This window comes from Nyctibius grandis, chromosome 25 (assembly GCF_013368605.1).
Source record: "Nyctibius grandis isolate bNycGra1 chromosome 25, bNycGra1.pri, whole genome shotgun sequence".
In the NCBI taxonomy this organism is placed as follows: domain Eukaryota; kingdom Metazoa; phylum Chordata; class Aves; order Nyctibiiformes; family Nyctibiidae; genus Nyctibius; species Nyctibius grandis.
Window position 1 is genome coordinate 742,992 of NC_090682.1, and position 20,447 is coordinate 763,438.

Below are 20,447 nucleotides of genomic sequence, written 5' to 3' on the forward strand. Positions count from 1 at the left end.
GTCTGAGAAGTCAAGAAGTTTCTTGACCTTTCACCCCTTTCACCAAGTTTTCCATATCTGTGGGTTTCTGCCCCGTTTTTCCCTGAAATCACCCAGTTGCTGCCATATCTCTCCTTGGGCAATGGCCTTGGTGACGTCCAGGTTTCCAGAAATGGCACTTCCTATGCAAGCTTCTCCATATACCTCTCTCTTTCGGACCCATATTCCTGGCTGCCATGATGGATAGAGGTTGTGAGGGCGCAAAAATGCGAGCGTTGTTATTGCAAGGGGTTTGAGGTGGAATTAAAACCAGGGGAAACTGTTCTCACGGATGTCCTAGACGGCCTCACCCCACGAGGCATAACTCTCTGTAGGTAACGTCTAGCAGAGATGCATTCCTCAGGTGTGCCTTGGAGATCTGAGGAGCTCTCTGGAGGTGGTGTGGATCATGGTAGATACATCAGATGTATATTGGGGATCTGAGGAGCTCTCTGGAGGTGGTGTGGATCATGGTAGATATATCAGATGTATATTGGGGATCTGAGGAGCTCTCTGGAGGTGGTGTGGATCATGGTAGATATATCAGATGTATATTGGGGATCTGAGGAGCTCTCTGGAGGTGGTGTGGATCATGGTAGATACATCAGATGTATATTGGGGATCTGAGGAGCTCTCTGGAGGTGGTGTGGATCATGGTATCATCAGATGTATATGGGGGATCTGAGGAGCTCTCTGGAGGTGGTGTGGATAATGGTAGATACATCAGATGTATATTGGGGATCTGAGGAGCTCTCTGGAGGTGGTGTGGATCATGGTATCATCAGATGTATATTGGGGATCTGAGGAGCTCTCTGGAGGTGGTGTGGATCATGGTAGATACATCAGATGTATATTGGGGATCTGAGGAGCTCTCTGGAGGTGGTGTGGATCATGGTAGATATATCAGATGTATATTGGGGATCTGAGGAGCTCTCTGGAGGTGGTGTGGATCATGGTAGATACATCAGATGTATATTGGGGATCTGAGGAGCTCTCTGGAGGTGGTGTGTATCTAGAGATGCATATATCAGATGTACATTTGAATATGAGCAGCTCAGCAGATCAAGGTATATATATATATACACACTAGACATATATCAGCAATCTGAGGAGCTCTGTACCAGGTTGTATATATCAAGGTGGATATATTGGATGTATATTGAAGATCTGAGGAGCTCTCTAGAGGTGATGTGCATCAAGGGCCATATATCAGATATATATCAAAGATCTGAGGAGCTCTCTAGAGGTGACATATATCACGCTAGATGTATCAGATATATAGGAGATTTGAGGAGCTCCAGTCAGGTGACATATATCAGAGATGTATATGTCAGATGTATATTGGTGAGGAGCTGTCTAGAGGTGATTTATATCAAGGTGGATGTATCAGATGTATACTGAAGATCGGAGGAGCTCAACAGAGATTATGTGTATCAAGGGACAGATATCAGATGTATATTGGAGATCTGAGGAGCTGTCTACCAGGTGATATATATCAAGGTAGATATATCAGACATATATCAGAGATCTCAGGTGATGTTTGTCACCTAGCATAGAGGTAATATCTGGAGGTGATGTATATTGAGGGACATTTATCAGACATGTATTGGAGATCTGAGGGGCTCGCTAGAGGTGATGTATATTCAGAGATATGGGAAATTTTCTCTCTTTTATTCCTGTTTTTGTGACAGTTGGTGTGAAACGGAGCCACGGCCAACGGCAATGCCATTTCACTGCTTTTTTCCTCTTTTTCTCCTTTTCAGACCCGGATTGTACCTCTAACCCTCAGTGAGATCTTGTGCCGGGGCTTTACCACCTCCCAGGAGCCGAAAAAGACAGGACAGGACCGTGTCACCCTTCATACTTTGCGGATAGACCGGCAACGAACACGCCTTCGTTTTCTGGACACATCTCGGTTCGACCGTTATAAATCTGATTTATTTTTTGTCCTTCCTTGGAGATGTTCAAACCTTCCTGGGCAAAACCCTGGGGGGGGCTAATCTAGCTCAACCATCAGCCCTGCTTTCACCCCCAAGAGGATGTTCCTACCTAAGTTTTCCTTGATTCCTCCTATTTTCCCCACTATCCTGCAAAAAAAAAAAATCATCATTTTCTTCTGATATTCAAATATTTCATCCTTTGCTTTCTCAGGTTGTGATCCCTGCTCAGAAAATCTTGTTTTTGGGGCAGCAGGAGGACGCTTGCAGGGCAGTGGCTCCCTGAGCACCCCCCAAACGGTAAGGCTGCTTCGCTTTATATTAATTGGGCAATTATATATATTAAAATGGACAATTATATTTATTAATCGAGTGTGATGTGGTGAGTTGTGACCTTGGTGGGGCATTATTTGGGGCAATTTCTGCTCTTTTTGGGTACACCCAAATTATATCACCCCTTCCCTTAATGCAGTGAGCATTTAGGGGGGAATTACAGGGGTTTTGCTGTGTTTTCCTTTGTTTTTTACAGGCTGTGCAGGGAATTTTGCTTTAAAGCTCAAGTATTGAAAACACGTTGTTATGAACCCTATAAGCCATGGTCACCTTGGAGGAAAACAGATATAATTTTGTAAAAATACCCTGAAATATAGGCTGTTATCACTGCAAAATTTTGGCCCATCGGTAGGATGTGGAGAAATGTTCACCAGCTAAAAATAACTGAAACGCAGAGCTTAAAATAAGATGTACATGAAACCAAGGGTCTCGCAGCCCTTTAGTCAACCCTGCTCGCTAAAATTAGGGCTTGACAGAGTGACAAATGTGCTTGATCTGTGCCAAAACCGTAGACACCCGGCAGGTGACAAGGAAAATAAAACCCCATTGGCTGCAACTTTCCTCCTAAAGGAGCAAAGAGAAATCTTTGGTCACTGAAAATAGAGGTGCCACCTTCAATTTGTGCAAATATCCTGAAAAAGTGCCTGAGTTCTGCCTGGAACGGTGATGTTTAGGGTGGGGGCATCTCAAGGGAAAACCCAAAAGCTTCATTTGGTCTATGGCACAGCAGAGCATCTTTTCCTTGAGTCTTTTCTTTGACTCTTGCCTCCTCTGAAAGTCCCTTTTAATAAAGAGCAGCCAATAACAGTAGGATTATTTCCCCCAGGCTGCCCTTTCAGCCCTGATTCTTGCCGGTGACCTTCCCTCAACCAAAGAAAACCCACCAGGATTAAGGATGTGATGAAGCAGCTGAATTTCTCATTAGGCTGGTTTTGCCCTGTTGCTAGTAAAGGTGCAGGCTGGGCTCAGCTTGAAATCACTTCTCTGGTGGGTTTGTGGGAGCTTGAGGTGACCACAGGGACCTCTTTCTGGGGAGATCCTCCCTGCCTTGATGCCCTCATTCCAGTCAGTGTTTTGATGTGAGCTGCCCGGCACTTGCGTGGAAGGGCTCGTTGCCCTGCAAGGTACTTGAGGCATGTTGGGTTGTCCCCTTTGGAGGAAACTGAGCCCATGGAGGACACGAGCACGTGTCTGTGGAGGATGGAAGCAGAGCCTGGCCTGGGAAGCATCTTCCAACAAGAAGACGAAACCCAACCTATTCAGCAAATTGTGCCAACAAGGTCCAGACACTTCCCTCCAAAGGCACAGAAAGACATGATGACGGGTGTCTACCTAATTACCTTCTGGAACAGAAGGCTGGCATTGCTCTAAGTGGATCATGATAGAAATTACCTATCCTGAAGACAACTTCTGAGTTATAACTTGGTTCACCTTGGCCTTTTCCACCTTGTACGTGGGTCTCTTCATTTTCCAGGCACAAAACCATTTCAACTTTCCTCCTCCTGAAGCCTGTATGTCCACAGAGGTGCACCTCCAAGGCCAAGTCATACCTCTTGTCACTGTGCAAAAACAGTTGCAAAAACAATTTGGCACAACTGTCTCACACCATAAACACCTCCCAGTTGTGTTTTGTCCCCAATTTCTGTGTGGAGTTCAGATGAGGCTAAACATATTTTAGGCTCTACCAGTTAGAGTAAATGGAGATGACAGTGTATTAAATATTACAGAATCACAGAATCAATCAGGTTGGAAGAGCCCTCTGGGATCATCGAGTCCAACCATTGCCCTGACACCACCATGGCAACTAGACCATGGCACTAAGTGCCATGTCCAGGCTTTTCTTAAACCCCTCCAGAGATGGTGACTCCACCACCTCCCTGGGCAGCCCCTTCCAATGGCTAATGACCCTTTCTGAGAAGAAATGCTTCCTAATGTCCAACCTGATCCTCCCCTGGTGAAGCTTGAGGCTGTGTCCTCTTGTCCTATCGCTAGTTGCCTGGGAGACGAGGCCAACTCTCACTCCACTACAACCTCCCTTCAGGTGGCTGTAGACTGCAATAAGGTCACCTCTGAGCCTCCTCTTCTCCAGGCTAAACAACCCCAGCTCCCTCAGCCGTTCCTCGTAGGACATACCCTCCAGACCCTTCCCCAGCTTGGTCGCCCTCCTCTGGACTCGCTCCAACACCTCAACATCTTTCTTGAAGTGCGGGGCCCACAACTGGACACAGGATTCAAGGTGTGGGCTCACCAGTGCCGAGTACAGAGGGACAATCCCTTCCCCAGACCGGCTGGCTACACTATTCCTGATAGAGGCCAGGAAGCCATTGGCCTTCTTGGCCACCTGGGCACACTGCTGGCTCATGTTTAGCCGGCTGTCAATCAGCACCCCCAGGTCTGATTAATTAAGCGTAATTAAAGGAGTTCAAACCTCTTTGTAACTCCCTAGCTAGCTGGAGCTTGTATAAATCACCGCGTCACATCTCAAACCTCTCTTTTGTCATTGAGGCTGGAAATATGGCAAGAAAATTGCATTCAAACGGGCAAATGAAAGATATTTAAATGTGGGCAATTAATCTAGCGGCTCACATCGCAATCTTTGGTGTCTTGGTTCAGGGCTTGGATGGGGACAACTCTTTGCTGATACCGGGAAGCCTGGCGTACCTCAAGAAAAACCTTATTGCCATCTTCTGGTTTGTAGAGTCATTTCTCATTGGGAATTTTGCATTTTAAAAGGAAATTCAGGGGGGAGGTAAGACCGGGAGGAGCGGGGAGCTGCAAGAGAAGGATGCGAAGCAGAAACTGATCGAGTCGGGAGCTCTGATTTATCTGCCATATGGGAAAGAGGAAAACAGCCGGCTCCAAAGGGATGTCTTTTCCTCTCCCAAAGGGAAAATTAGCAAGCGTGTTAGCAGGATATAGCAAGAAACGAGACAGATTTAAGGGCGGAGAGGGTTTTATTAGGTGTGCTGCAGCATTGCTCTGTTTTCGGGGCTTCCCATGAGTGGGGAAATCTTTGCACATCTCACCCATTTTTTGCGGTTGGGTTAGGTCTGCTGGTTTTAGCCCAATTACTGCAAGCCCACCAAAAAAGCAGGTTTCTATTCGTGGCGCAATTACTCATGCGGGTGTTGGGAGATTTGCATGAAGCCCGCGGGCTTTGATTTGCAAAATAAACAGCCCAAAAAGGCGTTGTTAAAAATCGCAATGTTGCTCATGGGCTGCAGCGATGGTTGCAAAAGGTCATTGCGTAGTTTGTGGTGGGATCTTTGCTGGAATCGTTGGCACGTGTCTACATTGAGGTTGCGGGTGGGTTTTGCACTGGCATTGGTCTGATTTCACAGAATCAGAATCACAGAATCAATCAGGTTGGAAGAGCCCTCTGGGATCATCGAGTCCAACCATTGCCCTGACACCACCATGGCAACTAGACCATGGCACTAAGTGCCTTGTCCAGTCTTTTCTTAAACCCCTCCAGAGATGGTGACTCCACCACCTCCCTGGGCAGCCCCTTCCAATGTCTAATGACCCTTGCTGAGAAGAAATGCTTCCTAATGTCCAACCTGACCCTCCCCTGGTGAAGCTTGAGGCTATGTCCTCTTGTCCTAAAGTGCACTTTGCGATACTTGCACTGGCTGAGGCATTGGTGAAGGACTACAGTTGTCAGTTTGGGATGGAAAAATGTGGCTAATGGTTGATTTTTTGCTGAGCAAGAGTGTTTTTGAGCGTGTTCCTTCTCAGCTGCCCATCCTTGAAGCAACAGCTCTGACGTCGCCTTTGCTGGTGGGACGGAAGACGTGTAAAAACCACAAATCTCCCATTTTCCCAGCACCTCATTCATCTCAGGCCCATACTTAAGCCTCTTCTAACAGCTCATCTCTCCAAAACTCATCGCATTTAGTCACCATTATCTTTGTCCTCCAAGAAGGTCTTCTGCATGTGGCTGGGACCTTGAGCATGAGACCTTCCCCATTGTAGGACTGGCCATGGTCTTGTTGACGTGGTGGTGTCAGGGCAACGGTTGGACTCGATGATCCCAGAGGGCTCTTCCAGCCTGATTGATTCTGTGGTTCTGTGATTCTGAGTGGTGTGATGGAAATGTGGATGTGCAATGATTCCTCACTCATGAGATTAGCATGTTATGATGAAAAACGAAGAGCGCAAGGCAAGGTTTGAAAACGTCGGGCAAGATTTTGATCATAAATTATTCACAGTTAATTGCTCGCAGTGAAGAACTGTTGGAAAATTAATTCGCTCCCTATTTTTTGCAAGCGCTCTCAAGGCAATCAGAAACTTCTCCCGGACAATTCGTGTCCGGCAAGAGGATGTTTGTGCATTTTTGGGGATCCTCAGCTACGTTTCACTTCAAAGCTTTTTGATTTGCCCTCCGAAAAAATTCACAATTTACTCTTTTGGGAACTTTCGTTGGGCCGGGGGCTCGATTGCACAAAACACAAGTATTTCCAGGTTACTTTGAAGAAGCTTCTTTGATGTTTCCCTGTGCCGGTTTGTTTTGGAAGGTGCTTTAATGATCTCCGTCTATAAAAATAATGCTTTAAAATGTATTTAGGTATCTCAGCTCTCCACTTAAAAATCAAAGAACAAAGTTGTTTAATGCTGCTGTTCAAGGTACATTAACCTTGTCTACTAAAGCTCTGACTGGCTCTTGCAGGTTTTATTCTCGTGTTTATGTTGCAGAGATGTCCCTGGAGCCTTTTAGGGATGGGTATCTTCGGAGAGGAGAGAAATATTGAGCGGTAATTGTTGTTCTTGTCAGAAATTCACTGTAGCAGCTCCCCCCTTTTCTAAGGAGCTGGAGCTGGGAGGAGGATTTGCAAATATTAATTAAATAAATGCAATTATTAATTAAATAAATGCAAATATTAAATAAATACATGCTGTTTTCCCCCACACTAAAGGGAAATGTCCAAACTGGTGCTTTTTTGGCATTGTCCAACATGGCATTTCCTCTACCTTTTACCCCAGTGCTTATGCATCGACCAAGAGCTTTTTTAGGAGAAAAACAGAGAAGAGGTTTGCTCTAGTCCAGGGTTTATCCTGCAGAAATACCAGATCTCCATCTACTTTAGCCCGTGGTTGTAGCAGAAGGGGCAGTCAACATGGCTTCACCAAGGGGAAGTCATGCTCAACCAACTTGATAGCCTTTTATGAGGATGTAACCCGGTGGATAGATGATGGTAAAGCTGTGGATGTGGTCTATCTCGATTTCAGTAAAGCGTTTGACACGGTCTCCCACAGCATCCTCGCAGCTAAACTGAGGAAGTGTGGTCTGGATGATCGGGTAGTGAGGTGGATTGTGAACTGGCTGAAGGAAAGAAGCCAGAGAGTGGTGGTCAATGGGACAGAGTCCAGTTGGAGGCCTGTGTCTAGCGGAGTCCCTCAAGGGTCAGTACTGGGACCAGTACTATTCAATATATTCATTAATGACTTGGATGAGGGAATAGAGTGCACTGTCAGCAAGTTCGCTGATGACACAAAACTGGGAGGAGTGGCTGACACACCGGAAGGTTGCGCAGCCATTCAGAGGGACCTGGACAGGCTGGAGAGTTGGGCGGGGAGAAATTTAATGAAATATAACAAGGGCAAGTGTAGAGTCCTGCATCTGGGGAAGAACAACCCCATGTATGAGTACAAGTTGGGGGCAGAGCTGTTGGAGAGCAGCGTAGGGGAAAGGGACCTGGGGGTCCTAGTGGACAGCAGGATGACCATGAGCCAGCAGTGTGCCCTTGTGGCCAAGAAGGCCAATGGCATCCCGGGGTGTATTAGAAGGGTTGTGGTTAGCAGGTCGAGAGAGGTTCTCCTCCCCCTCTACTCTGCCCTGGTGAGGCCGCATCTGGAGTATTGTGTCCAGTTCTGGGCCCCTCGGTTCAAGAAGGACAGGGAACTGCTAGAGAGAGTCCAGCGCAGAGCCACGAAGATGATTAAGAGGGTGGAACATCTCCCTTCTGAGGAGAGGCTGAGGGAGCTGGGTCTCTTTAGCTTAGAGAAGAGGAGACTGAGGGGTGACCTCATTAATGTTTATAAATATGTAAAGGGCAAGTGTCATGAGGATGGAGCCAGGCTCTTCTCAGTGACATCCCTTGACAGGACAAGGGGCAATGGGTGCAAGTTGGAACACAGGAGGTTCCACATAAATATGAGGAAAAACTTCTTTACGGTGAGGGTGACCGAACACTGGAACAGGCTGCCCAGAGAGGTTGTGGAGTCTCCTTCTCTGGAGACATTCAAAACCCACCTGGACGCGTTCCTGTGTGATATGGTCTAGGCAATCCTGCCCCGGCAGGGGGATTGGACTAGATGATCTTTCGAGGTCCCTTCCAATCCCGAACATTCTGTGATTCTGTGATTCTGTGACTTGATTCGTCCTTTTCTATTGCGAAATAACTTGGTAACTGGGTGCCAGGAAGGGTACAAAGGTCAGCATTTAGGGAACCAGCATCTTGTCTGAGAGCAAGGGCTGCTCCCAGTGCAAAAACCCTCCTGGATTCAGATAGAGGAAATGTGGCTACCAAATATTCCCGAAAAAAATAAAAATATTTGGTGGCCCAGTGGCATTTCAAGCACGATCGCTCCTGATATCCTCAGATGAGGTATCACGCGAACCTGCTTGGAAGCAACCTCTAAAATGAGGAATGACCAAGAATGGATGATGTCTTGAAAAATGGGATTCTTCCCCATTTTTGACCATTTAGTAGCATTCAGTTTATTTTTAATGATCCCAGGGTGGCATAAGGGGATTCCTTTAATAGCTTGTGCAAACCTGGTGTTCATCTTTCAGGGTATTTTGGTAAAAACAAGCAAAAAAGGTGAAGGTTGGCAGATAGAAATGAGATGTTCAAGAGCGAGAGCGTCGCTCTTGATTCACTGAAGAGTTGGCATCACTCGCGAAGGGTGAACCTGTCCTTGCTTGTGGTTCAGAGTGAGATGTATCGTCCTCTGGAGGTGCCTCTCCCTTCCCCCTCAGCTATATTTCTTCATTTTAACTTATATATATGCATATAATGAATGCGTATATCATAAACGTCAGCACGCACAAGCCCTCTGTGAAGACAGTGGCATAAAAAACTTGCAGCCCCTCTGTGGAGGGAGCATGACTAACATGGCGTCATTGCAAATCTTAAAAAATATATGTTTAAAATTAAAAAAAAAAAAACAAACGTTTAAAAAAGGCAATCTTCCCCTAATACAGAAAAATACCTTCCCGGGGTTGGAAAAACGTCCACAATTATCTCTAATAATTTTGAAACTTTGGGTAGAGAAGAGGAAATGCCTGAAAAGCTGATTTTCCCATTTCTCACATTGAATCAGGGAGGTTGTAGTGGAGCGGGAGTCAGCCTCTTCTCCCAGGCAACTAGCGATAGGACAAGAGGACACAGCCTCAAGCTTCAGCAGGGGAGGTTCAGGTTGGACATTAGGAAGAGTTTCTTCTCAGAAAGGGTCATTAGCCATTGGAAGGGGCTGCCCAGGGAGGTGGTGGAGTCACCATCTCTGGAGAGGTTTAAGAAAAGCCTGGACATGGCACTTAGTGCCATGGTCTAGTTGCCATGGTGGTGTCAGGGCAATGGTTGGACTCGATGATCCCAGAGGGCTCTTCCAACCTGATTGATTCTGTGATTCTGTGTTATCGGTTGCATGTTTTGCTGCTGAATGAGCTAGAAAAAACGATCCCTATTTTCCCATTGATTTGGAAACAAGAGTTGCACCTTGCAAAGCAAATGTTAACATCCTCCACTGACAATGATAACGTGGAATCCAACAATGTGTTGGGTTTTTTTTTTTGCATTCAGCTCTACTTCTAATATGGTTTTACGGCTGTTTTATTAATCAAGGAGGTCATATTCACCTGGGGGGGGTTGGTGGACGGCTGTCTGCAAATTTTTGAAATGTTTTAAGGCATCAATGACCACGCTGAAAAAAGAAATCAACTTCTCAACTTAGTCTTTAATTATTTTTATTTGAAAGAGGAGGTAATATATTGCTGGCAAAAAAGCAGCCTATAAATCTGAGACTCTTTTAGGTCGACGCAAGTTCTTCGGGAAATACATTTCCAACTTAATGGCAATATTTCAGTGATAGCTGAAATAATTTTATTTCATAAGGAAATTTAGGATACTTTGATCTCAAGTCACTGCCAAAACCTAAAGTACTGCTGCTTCCGGAAATGAAAGAGCCTGTACGGGTTTTATTGCTCACCATTTCTTTCCTCCGTGCAAACGCCTCGGGACTTAGCTGCAATTCCTGCCCTCCTCGACCCCCAGCCCCTCCAAATTCACTCTTCACCCAAGAATTGATCATTGCCTTGAGCTGATCTGTGAGGGGCTGGTAGGGGTTTGGCAATGCTCTCTGCTCCTTTCTGGATGCCTATGGTCAAGGAGCTCACGCGGCTAAATTGATTTAAGAGGTGGAAAAAGGAGAGGATTAATGCATGAAATAAAAAAATATAAAAAATAAGAAAGGATTAATGAATAAAATAGCAGCTTTCGACCCTTCCCTGCGTTTGGCTGCCTATAAATCCGTGGGTCTGACAGCTTTGAACCGTTATCCCGAGATTCATGGCTGGGGGCTCCTGCGTGAAACACCCATCCAGCTTTTCCCGCGGGCACCAGGCACTTCCCCAGATATTTACGGCACCCAAGTGCATTTGTTTCCCCCAAGATAAATATACCACTCTGGGCAACAGCTGTCTCTCATTTTTATCTCTTTTTTTTTTTAACATTTGTCTATAAGTCCTATTCTCCAAACGAATCAACGCCCATAAAGCTTTAACAAATTGCTTGATTTTAGCAGGTTACATGATATTTGGCAATTCAATTGGGCTCCGGACTGCCACCTTCTGGGAATATATTCAGCCGAAAAGCTCACCCCCCCCCCAATAAATTGCCGTGCGCTAGAGGTAGGCTCGCTCCTGGCGTGAACAATAGATGCCAAGCAGAGTTTTTTCCCAAAATAGCAATGTTTGATTTTTTTTTTAGCTTCCCACCGAGGTGTCTAGACCGTCACAGTGCTAAATTCTGCTTTTCTCCAGCTACAGCTGTTTCTGGTGAGGAGGTTTCCCCTTGGTGTTACCCCTCGAGGACACAGATGCTCGCGTGCCCGCAGCTGCGAAATGAGTTTTGACATTGGAAACTGAAGATTTTAAGCTGCGAGTTCGCTCGGGAGCAGATAATTTTGCCTCCTGCTATTTTGCAATTGGGAAAAAAGATGAAAAGAATTTTTTTAATCCCATAAATGCAATATCTTTCTCGCTGCAAGAGGTCTGTGTCATGCAAGGACCCTAGTCTGCCTTCCCAATGCATAAGATTTTGGGTGTGCTCTCTTAATATTCAACTCATGAGGCATCCATACTAATGCAAAGTGTAAGAAAAGTAATTATGCATTGCTTTTTTTTTTTTAATTTATTTATGCAAAATAATGAGTGGTTGACACTCATCCGATGCAGACAACACTCGACTTTCCACGTGGGCACAGTGTATTTGTGCACTTGGTGCTTGGTGGTTCCTGTAAAGCCTGAAACCTCATGGAGAAGACCAGAATATTGTGAATCTTCCCCCAAACGACTGTGGACCTCACAGAGAAGACCAGACTATTGCAAATCTTCCCTCAAACAACTGTGGACCTCATGGAGAAGACCAGACTATTGTGAATATTCCCCAAAAAACTGTGGAGACTGATCCAAAGACCCCAAATGCGCCTCGGTTTTTACTGCGCTCATTGGTATCCCCATTGGGTGACCAAGCTGGTGAAGGGTCTGGAGGGTCTGTCCTACGAGGAACGGCTGAGGGAGCTGGGGGTGTTTAGCCTGGAGAAGAGGAGGCTCAGAGGTGACCTTAGTGCAGTCTACAGCTACCTGAAGGGAGGTTGTAGTGGAGTGGGAGTTGGCCTCGTCTCCCAGGCAACTAGCGATAGGACAAGAGGACACAGCCTCAAGCTTCACCAGGGGAGGATCAGGTTGGACATTAGGAAGCATTTCTTCTCAGCAAGGGTCATTAGCCATTGGAAGGGGCTGCCCAGGGAGGTGGTGGAGTCACCATCTCTGGAGGTGTTTAAGAAAAGCCTGGACATGGCACTTAGTGCCATGGTCTAGTTGCCATGGTGGTGTCAGGGCAATGGTTGGACTCGATGATCCCAGAGGGCTCTTCCAACCTGATTGATTCTGTGATTCTGTGATCTGTCTGCCTTGTGGAAGAGCGTTTCTTAGTGCACATCACCATTTCATGGCAAAAGTGATGCTGATGCTATTTTTTGGTGGATCCTCTCACAATATCGGAGGACTTTACAAAACTTTTTGCATTTCTTCTTGGGATGGTGTCACAGCTCTTCTCCAGATGAGAAGCCAGTGGGGAACCCGACACAACAATGGGTATCACAACAGGGCGAACCCTTCAAGAGGTGTCATCTCATAGAAAAATGAGTCATTGCAGGGAGAAATGCGCTTTTAGAGGCTCTGGGGAGATTTTGCCACATGGCTTTGTGAGTTGGCTCAATACAGAGCTCAGAGCCTCAGAGAGGACTCAGGACAGGGGTTTTTTTTGAATTCAAGCAAGACCATTGGCTTTCCTTCTGAAGCAAACGGTCAGCTGCAGTGAAATAATAGGACAGAAGGCATTTTGGGGCAAATAACTGATTTTTGGTTGCACTCTGCCACCAGGTCTACCCTTCACCAAGGTGTCCAGACAAGAGCTTCTTTAGAAATTTGTCCCTTCCCAGTGCTCCTGTTCTTTCTCCATCACCTTGGGACCTGAAGATACCAAAAAAGAGTCTGTTTTCCCCCCAAATAATTATACATTTACAGAAAGTAGAGCAGCTTCAAGAAAGGCTGAGGGTGGCCTGTCTCACGCTGTCTTTGAGAATGTCCAAATGAGGGTTTGCTCCCCGGTTCAAATCAAGCAGGGGTTTGAACCCTCTTTCCTCACTTCTGTGCATTCAATTGCCATGGGGTCAGTCAACTCAACATAGAGTCAACTGGATTGGTCAATGCAACATAGGAGTCAACTGGGTTGGTCAGCTCAATGTAGGAGTCAACTGAGTCGGTCAACTCAACATTAGATACTCAACGTCCCTTCTGGATTGAGCATGTAATACCTGTGGGTGTGACTCCATGGTGGCCAAAGGAAAAGAGACACATCGTTTGGACGCTTTTTGGTGCATAGTTTCAGAAAATGGAAGGTTTTGCACTTCTGACTTCCCTTCCTGCTTCCAAAAAGGAGGAATAACTGGGAAGGGGATGGAAATCCCCATTTAGGCACTGTGGTTATAGACACAATGTGTGGAAAGACAATGCCCTGGGTGCACCAAGGTTCACAAGGGGAAAATATAATGAGGTTCACTGATCACAGCCACCATCTCCAAGAGCTCTGCCCTTGCCTGGCTACTCTTCAGGGAAGGTCTCCTTGCCAGTGACCCTCTTTGCTTCAGTCCTGATGTATTCTTTATCCAAAATCACGAATCTCAAATAATCATCAAATTGTGATAAGGGTCATCAAATCATCTTGGGTTTCTTCCAGGGACTGGGTGGTGGAACGCTGTACTGGGGTGCTCATGCGAGGAACGTCACCCCACCTTTCGGTCCCTTTTATTTTCCTTTCTGAGGGATTTTTTTTGTGGGGAGAGCCCCTTAATCCAGGAGCATTTCTCCCACACACAGGTTCTCGATGTGACTCCTACCCAGGATGCACCATGTCTCCCCGGCACCAGCTCTGACGATGATGGCCACCCAGACGGTGCCCCCTCCTCCCTACCAAGACACCCCACAGGTGAGTGTCTCCCAGCACCCATGGGCTCCTCCAGACTCTCTCATGACCCCCAACTCCTGCATTAATTACCTTCCCTTGATAAATAGTGACCACTACAAAGTATTTCACCCCAAAACCCATTTCAGAAACTGGCAAAAATTCAAACCCTTCTTGATGCAATCCCCAGGACTGAAGGGTTTGGGGATAAACTATGGGGTTTTTTTCCCCTTCCTGGCTTGTTTTGGGATTGTGGGGTCTTCTCGGAAAGCCAACACGGTGACGTGTTTGCAGCGAGCATGTTAATGAGCTGGAAAGATGAAACGTCTGGCTACACCGGGACGGATTTAGCTGTAGGAATGGCCTTTTGATTTATTTTTATGGTGTTTTTTGGCAACCCGTGGCGGGGGGAAAAAAAGACTTCATCTACAGTGTTGCTCTAAGGGGTCGAATAACTTTTCCGAGCATCGTTATGGAGTTATTATAAGAAGAGGATTTAGTCCAAGAGAAACTCTACTTGGAGCACCCCAATGGGCTGGCCATGGGGGTTGAGGTTGGATTTCAGAGACGGTCCCATTCCTCGCAACCCATCCTGAGATTTTTTGGGGTGCAAATCCACATCACGTGTCTACTTTCCCAGTTGCAGCTACCCAATGGGGATGATCGGGATCGAGCTCTGTGTTCAAAGGAGCTTTTTTTTTTGGGGTGCATATGGGAAATGTTGAGGTTTTCCCCCGTTTGCTGCAAATCTCAGCTGCAAAAGCAGAAAAATCTCCCGTCCCAGGAAAAAAAAATCCTGTTCTCTGAGAGCTAAAATAAATAAATCGACTTTTACACCCGCCCGCCAAAGCCACTCGGGTCTCCTTTCTGCTCATCTCCTTTGGTGGGAAAAGGTCACTTCTTGCAAACGACACCTCGGTGGGGTTTTTATGGCTCCTCCAACTTCTATGTCATCATTTGCTCGCTTCGCTGCTTCGCTCCGAGAGGGGTTTTTTTTTCCCAATTTTTTTTTCCCCCGCGTTGAAACACCGCTGCCTTTCTCGCTTACGCAGCAGGGAGCCGCGACGCCGTTTTAGTCCTAATGGGCAATTTAAGGGACTTTTAAAATAGCCGAGATTTTCTGCAGCATCCTATAGAGATATCCCCCCTACCTTCCCCATCCCTGCCCCGTATGTGCTCCCTGTTTTATACGTTGAATTTTGGGGACCCTCAGGAGCATCATTGCCCAAATCTCTCCTTTTTTCCCCTATTGAGGGGGTTACTCAAGCGTTTTTCCTTCAGTTTAGCGGGTTTGGAGGAAAAGCTGCAGCCAAGAGTTGCTTTTTTTTGACTCAACGCTGTGACTGCTCTGAGCTTTTCACCTGAAAATTCGTGATTTCTTAGGTTTGGAAAAGCAAATTGCACAAATTTCCTCTCCCCAAAGATGGGGTAGAGATGGAGAAGGTTGGTGATAAATAAAAAAAAAATCAATTATAATACAACCAGCTCCTCATCATCAAGGGGACTGTTTTGGGGAGAAAAGTGCTAAAAAAGGGATTTGGGGGAGCTTTGCATTAATGCAGCGAGCACCCTCACTGTCAGAAGTGTGCAAAAATTAAGCAGAAATTATGGGAAAAGCTGCCTTTTGGAGGAAGAAAAAAATGCTTTAAAAATCACCTGGTTCTGCTAAAGGGATGGAATATGGCGCAGCATTTATACGGAGCGTGATCGTGCTCGCCGAGCAACTCTACCCGTTGAAAATTAAAGATTCTGTGTAAAAATCCTCATGTTTTCCATAATAAATTAAAAGAAAAAAAACAAGGGAAAGGCTTCAGCCATTTCGTTGTCAAAGTGAGCAAAAAGAGGTTGTTTTAAAAACAGGCATTTTCAGCACCGAAAGCAATGAAAGCAGCTTTACCTCCCCCCCAAAAAGTGGGTTTTAGGTGGTTCTGTTAAGGACAAAAATGGAAAATTAAAAAAAAAGATTAAATTTTATTTCTTTCTTTTCTTATTATATAAATATATTTTTAAAAAGTATTAAAAATTGGGTGGAGTCGTTGATTTTTCGGTATTTTCAGTACAGAAAGCGATGAAAGTGGTTCCATCAGGGACAAAAATGGAAAATTCTAAAATTATGTATGTTATTTTTAATTATAAAAATATTTTTAAAAAAAGTCACAGATGAAAAATTGAGTGGAGATGATAATTTTTCAGTAGCATCAATGAAACCCCCAACTCCTGGTGTTTTTGGCACGTTTTTGGGCTCAGAACCGCTGTTTTCAGCACGTGTAGAGAAATTTCACTGTGAAATGCTAAGGAATAGGGTAAATATTGGTGATTTAGGAGATTTTTCTTGCCCTGAAGACCTTCCCCGTGGTTACTTTCGAGAGTTGACGTATTTGGCCATAATCTTCGGAAAAAAAACCTAAAGCAAGAGGGATTATCGCATTTAAACCTGCGGGAAGCCCCCACATCGCCTGGTGAGAGGCCGCTAACTCCAGCAAGTAATTTTCTTCTTAAAGAAGTGAAAAACCCAGAAATATAATATACTATAAATATACTATAAATAGAATAAAATATAATATAAAAAAGGAATAAAACTGGGAGGTGAGATGCATCATCGAGCAAGCGGCACCTCAAAAAAATCTCTGCTTTAACCAGGAGTCTTGCAAAAACATGGGGATTATTTATTTTTTTAAATTTTTTTTGTACTTTTAAAAAGTTTTTTACATTTTTTAAACTTTACAAACATTTTTTACATATTTTAAACATTTTTAAGTCTTTAAAACATTTTTTTTCTATTTTTAACAAATGCTTTAACGTATTTTACTTTAACATTTTTTACATATTTTTAACTTTTTTCCCCATTTTTTACTTTTTAAACATTTTTTACATATTTGTACAGATTTTTACATAATTTTTTAAACTTTTTTTACATTTTAAACTTTTTTTAGTGTATTTTTAACATTTTTTTTACATAATTTTTTAACTTTTGGGGGGGATTTTTTTAACTTTCTTTTTTACATTTTTTTTTCCCCTCCTGCAACTATTTTTGGACATTTTCCAGGAAAAAAAAAAATCCCCACCTGCATGGGTTTTTTTTCAACACCTGCAACTTTTACCCCATATTCCTCATTTTCCCACTGCCGAGATGCTCACGCTCCCGCGCCAGAAACCTGCTGCCTTTTGCCTCCTTTCCCATCCCCACCTGCTCCCTGTAAAGCCATTTTTGGCTGCATTTTTACCTTCCTCCCTGCCCAGCATCCCCAAATACTCGCATCCAAGTATCCTCGTGCCTCTTTTTCCGCTGATTTGGGATTATTTTTATTTATTTTTTATTATTTTCTTTTGTCCAAGGTGAGGTAAGGGCTTCAAAACAGCCGCAGAGGAGGCTTTTTTTTTTGGGTAATAGCCCAATTAGTTGCAGACTTGGCTGGAAAGAGCCAACTTGGCAGGATTTCAGGGCAGGATGCGAAAAGGGCTTCGGCATCTTGGTGAATGAGTGTGACGAGGGGAGGAAAAAAAAAAAAAAACGGGGAAAAAAGGGGAGGGGGAACGCATTTTTCCCCAAAAAAAGTGATTTTCAAGGGATATAATAGGGAGAAAAAAGGGGAAAAAGAAAAAGAGGATGGGGAGATATTCACTGGCATGGCTGGAGCATCCCAAAAATCTGCTTGTATTTTGGTTTTAGGTAGAAAAGGAGGGGGGAAAAAGAGAAATCCATGCTAGGAATGGGAAAGGAACCCCAAATTTTCACTGATTTATTTAGCACCGGGGAAGGGAAGAGAGATGGAGATCAAATTCGGGGTTGGAAGAGTTAGAAATTAAAACAGTGCTGGGTGAATTTATAGATGCCGGAGCCAAACTTTGGAGTTATGAACAATAAAGGAGATTAAAAAAAAAAAAAAGCACCGTATCAGCAGCAAAAGGTCAAGCAGAAGATATTAAAGTCAAACATTTTAAAAGCAAAAAGGGCCGCGGTTTTAGCCAGGTTTGGGTTTACACGACTTTTAAGGGAGGTGAGAAATGTGCTTTTTATTTTTTTATGCCAAGAACCTAAGGGTGAGTTTGGCTGGAGAAGACTGTGGGCATGCACATGTATGTATTTTTTTATATATATATATATATATATACACACATATTTTTTTTTATATATATATATATATATGCATGTATATATTTATATATAAACCCATTTATATTTATATATAAATAATCACAGAAATAAATGTAGAAGTATATTAGACGAATAAATAAGCCGATTATATAAAAATATTTTATATCTCTAGAAATAAACACAGAAATAAATATGTAAGTATATTAGACAAATACATAATACCTATAGGTATTTTATTTATATATAGCTAAACACAGAAATGAATATATAAGTGCATTAGACAAATAAATAAATTACATATATAATAATTAGCAAGAGGCAGAGGCTTCCCTTTGTTGCCCAGCTCAAGGGAGGATTGAAGATTTACCAGTAAAAACAGGCAAATGCTAATTTTTTACACTGTTTCCACACCAGAGCAGGTGAAACATCCCTTTTGCGTTAATTTTCCACTGTGATTTTGAGCTAAAACCACAGGATTTGGGGGATTTGGGGGGGGTCGCTGATGCATTTGAACCCAAATTGATTTAAAATTTTTTTTTAAGTGAATCTTGTGAAGATAAAGGGTGCGGTGTAAAAAATGACTCATCCTTGGGCTTGGCGACTTGGAAAAGGCTCATATAATTTTGGAAGGAAGTTGAAAATGTCTGTGTGTCTAGACAATAATACCTGCTTTGAAAAAAAAAAAGCTTGGCAAGCAGCGGCATTGCAGCTGATTTAATCGGGGACTTCTGCAAAGCATCACTAAACTACCCCCCACCTTTGCTGCTGGTGCAATAAGGATGTCGGGATTTTTTGTCCTCTATTTTCCCCAAATAAAAAGTCCAAAAAAGTGGGGGAAAAAAAAACCCTAAACCTGCTGTTGCCAGGATTAGATGAAATGCAAATATATTTTTACCTGCCCCAAATCCTGCTCAGAGCCCCATCACGGGGCTGCCTCCTCCTAAATTTTAACAAACGCTGCAAATCTCGGTGGAAAAGTACAACAAACCCCATTTTTCTTTTCTTTTCTTCCTTTTTTTTCCCCTATCCTTGATTTTTTTTCCGCATTTCCCAGATGACGGCCACAGCCCAACAGCCCACCAAGGCGCAGCCCGTGCATCTCGCCACGCCGGCCGCCAACGCGCCGGTACCTGCTGCGGCCGGTGACCCCCAGGTGCAGCTGGAGGCCGACAAGCGAGCCGTCTACAGGTGATGCGAGCTAATATCAGTGTGCATTTAATTAATTAAGGCGCTAATTAATGCACTATTTCATTAATGCATTATTAACGCATCGATTTGGCGATGCCAAACTGAGGCGTTAATTAATGCATTGGTTAATGCATCAGTTGGTTGATGCATTCGTTATTATAATGCATTATTAATCTGCAATTATTCGAATGCATTAATTAACACACAGGAATGGGGGGAGGAGCAATTAGCTCCTTTTTAGCCATAATAACTATCGATAATAACGCATGATGGTGGTGGAGATCCTTCGTGGACCTTATTTTGCAGCATCTCCTCCAAAATATTCACCCTGAAAACGCAAATTAGCTTCTTTTTTGGGGCAAAACCATGCGATTTTGGGCCGAAAAAGCACCCAGAAGGAGTAAAGGTGTGTATTAACCTGAAATACACAGTTCATGTATCCATACGGGGTGCAGGCAGCAGAGGACGTGGGATGGATGAACCCCTCCGGTCCCCTATTTTTTTGTCACTTTGGAGATAATAATATATAATATTGTAATATATGCAGTAATGTTGTTGTATAATTGTAATAAGTAACATTATAATTATATAAATAATATAATTAGATAAGTAATATGTAATTATGTAAGCGATATGTAATTATTTACAATATTGTATACAGCAATGATGTAACAGTAATGTATAATATAATTAGAATTAAGGGTCAAGGATTAATGTCTAGGCCAGTGGGGGCTTGTGAACCAAAAAATTGTGAAGGAATTAAAATATTTTCTCTCGAAATATTCAAATATGATGAGTCTGAAAGGTCTGGAAAGGCAGATGAAGGTGTGGAATAAACCCACCAGTTTCTCAGAATTATTTGCAGCAGGTCTCAAGATTTTTTACCAACGATGGAAATTATTTTCTCAAGGCAAAAGAAGTCATTTGAGAAAAATAAACACCTTTTCTCTGCAAATTTTGCAAGGATTTTTTCATGGGATAACGAAACCCAATAAAACCCCTTTGGAGTTTTAACAGCCTTAATTTGAAGGTCAAAAAAAATGCCAGAAATCACCTTTTTGGAGGTATTTCCCATCAGGAAAAGTGGCGAAAAAATTGTTGGCAGGACTCGGTTGCCCGAACCTGGAT

At 43.9% G+C, this 20,447-nt stretch overlaps 1 protein-coding gene across 8 annotated transcripts in view; it reads left to right on the top strand.

Moving 5' to 3' along the window:
• PKNOX2 (PBX/knotted 1 homeobox 2) overlaps nucleotides 1-20,447 on the top strand; it is a 104,198-nt gene that overhangs the window by 60,921 nt on the left and 22,830 nt on the right. For all 8 annotated transcript variants that reach the window (XM_068418184.1, XM_068418191.1, XM_068418185.1 and 5 more), the window contains 4 exons: nucleotides 1,782-1,933; nucleotides 2,170-2,255; nucleotides 13,951-14,059; nucleotides 19,186-19,319. In XM_068418184.1, the coding sequence (XP_068274285.1) occupies nucleotides 13,976-14,059; nucleotides 19,186-19,319 (218 nt within the window). In that variant the 5' untranslated portion in view covers nucleotides 1,782-1,933; nucleotides 2,170-2,255; nucleotides 13,951-13,975. The remainder of the gene's footprint in view (nucleotides 1-1,781; nucleotides 1,934-2,169; nucleotides 2,256-13,950; nucleotides 14,060-19,185; nucleotides 19,320-20,447) is intronic.